This window comes from Saccostrea echinata, unplaced genomic scaffold, assembly GCF_033153115.1.
Source record: "Saccostrea echinata isolate AGI-Se365-2 ecotype Australia unplaced genomic scaffold, CSIRO_AGI_Sech_v1 ptg000033l, whole genome shotgun sequence".
Lineage (NCBI taxonomy): Eukaryota > Metazoa > Mollusca > Bivalvia > Ostreida > Ostreidae > Saccostrea > Saccostrea echinata.
Genome location: NW_026889782.1, coordinates 7,383,624 through 7,387,500, shown reverse-complemented (window position 1 = coordinate 7,387,500; position 3,877 = coordinate 7,383,624). Strand labels below are relative to the sequence as shown.

At 34.1% G+C, this 3,877-nt stretch overlaps 1 protein-coding gene across 1 annotated transcript in view; it reads left to right on the top strand.

Annotated features, from left to right (window-relative positions):
- LOC133199098 (cerebellin-3-like) overlaps positions 1 to 1,878 on the top strand; it is a 2,044-nt gene extending 166 nt beyond the window's left edge. The window contains exons 1-2 of the mRNA XM_061334973.1: positions 1 to 231; positions 1,454 to 1,878. The exon at positions 1 to 231 is cut by the window's left edge and continues 166 nt beyond it. Of these exons, the coding sequence (XP_061190957.1) occupies positions 1 to 231; positions 1,454 to 1,878 (656 nt within the window). The remainder of the gene's footprint in view (positions 232 to 1,453) is intronic.
- Positions 1,879 to 3,877: the final 1,999 nt, after the last annotated feature.

Sequence of the window (3,877 nt, the reverse complement as noted above, 5' to 3'; positions counted from 1 at the left end):
TAATTCAGGACCAAAACAACAGACTTACGAAACTTGAAAAATTAACTACATCCGAGAATTCTAGAGGAAAATCTTTGGAGTACTCTAACCAAATAGATGATAAAACTGATACAGGAAGTTCCATGCTGACTCCTACACTAAGACCTAATCAAACAACCATTGAATTAAACGAAGAAAATGTTCATTTACCTCAAAGTGGACTATTAAAAGGGAACCAAAAGATTAAGAAAGGTTTGGATTCTTCTAATTAGCAGGACAAAGTAATCTGCAATGCAATGTCTTTTTTTAACCCGAATTTCGGAATATTCTTTATTTTGGTTGGGAATGCCATTATTATAAAAGTATAAGTAGTTCCCCCAATTGCCAAACTCTGTATGCATTAGTTTTTAAGTACAGGTAATATTTAGCTTACCTGAACCAAATCCTCAAGTAAACTTTTATGATTAAAACTTGATCTTCGCCAATGTGTAGTAATCAAAGGTCATGCAGATTCAAGTTTGCGCAAATCATGGCTCCTGGTAGGCAGATTAAGGCCACCATAGTGGATCAATAAATTACATGTAAATTTTGAGGGAATTTATATAGGAAACATCGTTAAAATTTCTCTTTTCAATTACAACAGTGGCATATTAGGCATAATTTTGTACAAGCATCCTCAAAATAATACACTTTGAAGTTTAATTTTATTATGACCCAAATGATAAGGTTAAGTTCACAATAAGGGATTAAAGTTTTAAGTGAGAATTGTTGGGAAAATGATTTTTTTTTAAGAACAGCAGGAGCACAATATATATTATATTAAACATCCAAAGATAGTTCAGCTCTAAATTCATTCAAACAGTAGTTCCGCAGTTTGAGTAACGCTACATTAAGGGTTTAAATATTCACATGGAAATATATGGAATGTACATGTATCTTAATGATTCACTTCTCAAGAATCAATATGAACTCATTCAATTACATTGAAAAATGATACTTGTTTAAATAATGGGCCTTGCCCTACAGGAATACTTAAAAGGGTATAAATAATTTTATTGAGATATAGAAAATTGAACAAAAATAAAGCTGGGCACGACTCGTAAATCACTTTGCTCCACATTAGCTTAGAGCATATTAGGAAAAGTCCATTTAAAAAAAAAAAAGAACTCCAGAGTAGCCACATTAGTCAAACTGATAGTCGGAATCCTAATCTATTTTGGATTCAAATAAGGCAAGGGTAGGATGAATTACACCCTAAGCAATAAAGAGAAAGCTTAGAAAAAAATGTAGATATAAGAATGTCAAATGTTTATTATAATTTTAGCTTGGATTTCATTCTTTGTTGCTGAGGTAAAGGCACTTAGTTTTGTAAACTTTCTTTCGCATAGTAAAATTCATTTAGATATATAAAACCTTCCTTACCAAAATGTTTATGAGCGTAATTTCTAATGATTTTTTTCTCTCTTCCACATAGAGTCGCCACGAATTAGAGCAGTGCAGTCCATTGCGTTTTATGCTCACATGAGTGCCAATTTGAGAGCCCCTGGTGGACATCAAACGCTTATTTTTGATACAGTCAAAACAAACCAAGGGAAGGGATACCATCCTCATGTCGGAGTTTTCATCGTCCCTAAATCTGGTACCTATTTTTTCACCTGGACAATGTCTCTCGGGGCTTCAGCTTCTCTTTCTACAGAACTGGTGGTTAACAATGTCGCAAGTGGCGCGATTTATATTCATACGAGTCCAGATCAGCGTGACAGTGCTACGGGAAACCTTATCCTTTCTGTTAACGTAGGGGATGAAGTCATTATTCGCACAGGGGATTCTTTCAGTTCTGCACAAATCCTAAGTGATGGATACAGCAGAACGGATTTTTCTGGATTTCTAATCGAATAACAAGCAGGTTTAATGAAATGGCAATAGAAGATTGTAAAAAATTATATATAATTAATATAACAATAAATCTGTTTTTCGCGTCAAGAGGCCAAAAAGCAGAAATATTTATTATATTAGCCTCTAACCGCGCAAGAGCTACATGTATTAAACTAATGATTCATAGGATAGGAACTGTGTGTTTTTTAAAATTTATTTGTCTTTAACCATATTTATTGGATAATTCAATTAGGATTAGTCCATGCAAATCCTCTCATGCAAGTTATTTCGTGATTCCTTCGCGAATTCGATCGTGAAATGACTGCGAATATTAGCACTACGCGTAAGTTATGCGTCACAGTTACATTTGAAATGATGGAGAACCCTGATAAAAATCGGAGAGGAATACTTTAAAAAATAATGAACACTGAAACCTTATTTTATTTCTTTTATGAAGGTTATTCAATTAGTTCGCAAACTTTTTGATCACCCCTCGTACCTAAAATGAAAACATCAATACACAACAAATTCCAGTCAGAAACTTCTCTGAGCCTCTGGCCCAAGGGATATATACTTTTGACAAATCTTTCACATTTTCATTGAAATTGCGTCTGAATGTCTGGAAGTCAGTGGGCTGTAACTTTAGCTAAGGGTGTTCTTAAAAGTAATTTGTACATCCCCCCTGTCTTGTGCTGAGGAATCTTATAGATGACCGATTGTCCAAGCCCATAACTCTACTGTGTTTCAACATAGAGGTATGGTGCGATCGAGGTACAGCTCCACGATCCTGTGAAATAACATTGCTTTAGAGACCTGAAACATGAAGGTAAAAGTCGAAAAACATTACAAAAAACCCTTTGGTATATATAACTTAGAGTCAAGATCGAGTAAATATTGTTTTTTTGGAGTTAGATCCATTATCACATAATTAATTTAAACTTACTTTTTTCAGTACTCTATGGCTATAATAACTATGTAGAAAATGAAGCATTTTCATGGAGTTCAATTTGAATCATGATGAAAAAAAGTAAATAACCACGATACCTTATATTCAGTTTAATATCATTTTAAAACATAGGTGAAGAAGATATGAAAAATGTTTTCTGAGAGACTGTCGACAATACTGATATATTTCCTTGGTCTGAGATTGAAAAGAAAACTCCCATACTAAAGCCTCATTTTTTTCATTTTGCATTGAAAATTGCAGTTTGAAATATGTATTTTCACCGAGTTTACCTAAAAATTGTGTCCAAATACACATTAAACTAGTTATAATTGTAACGGGGACCGTTACAGATGTTCCCCAAACGCTCCCCAACTCCCTTTTGGTGTCTTATTTCCTGTAAGCTTCATTAAATAAGGCAATGAAGTATATTTTTGCATTTCACGCGCGCGCACGTGCATGCATATGCAGGATTACCATGTCATCCCGTCTGTACTATAAATGCATCTTTATATTCTCAGTATCAAAACATTTCATCAAAAAATATATAAGTTCCGGCTATATCAAGCATATTGGTCATCTTAGCATTGCGCGCACGCGCACCTGCATGCATGTTAATAATGACCATGCCATTTGTCTACACTTACAATATGTCTGTTTATTCTTAGTATCAAAGCTTTTCATCAAAAAATATAAAAATTACGGCTATATTAAGTGTATTGGTCATTTAACACATTGCACGCGCGCGCATATGCATGCATGTGCATGATGGTTACATCATCTTGTCTACACTTTTAATATTTCTGTATATTTTTAATATCAAAGCTTTTCATCAAAAAATATAAAAATTACGGCTATATTAAGTAAATTGGTCATTTACATGTAACACATTGCATGCGCGCGCACGTGCATGCATGTGCAGGATGACCATGTCGTCTTGTCTACACTTCTAATATATATAAATATTTTGAGTATCAAAGCATTTAATCAAAAAGTATCAAAGTTACGACTATATCGAGTAAATTGGTCATTTTACGCTTTGCACGTGCGCGCACGTGCATGCATGTGCATGCTGACCAT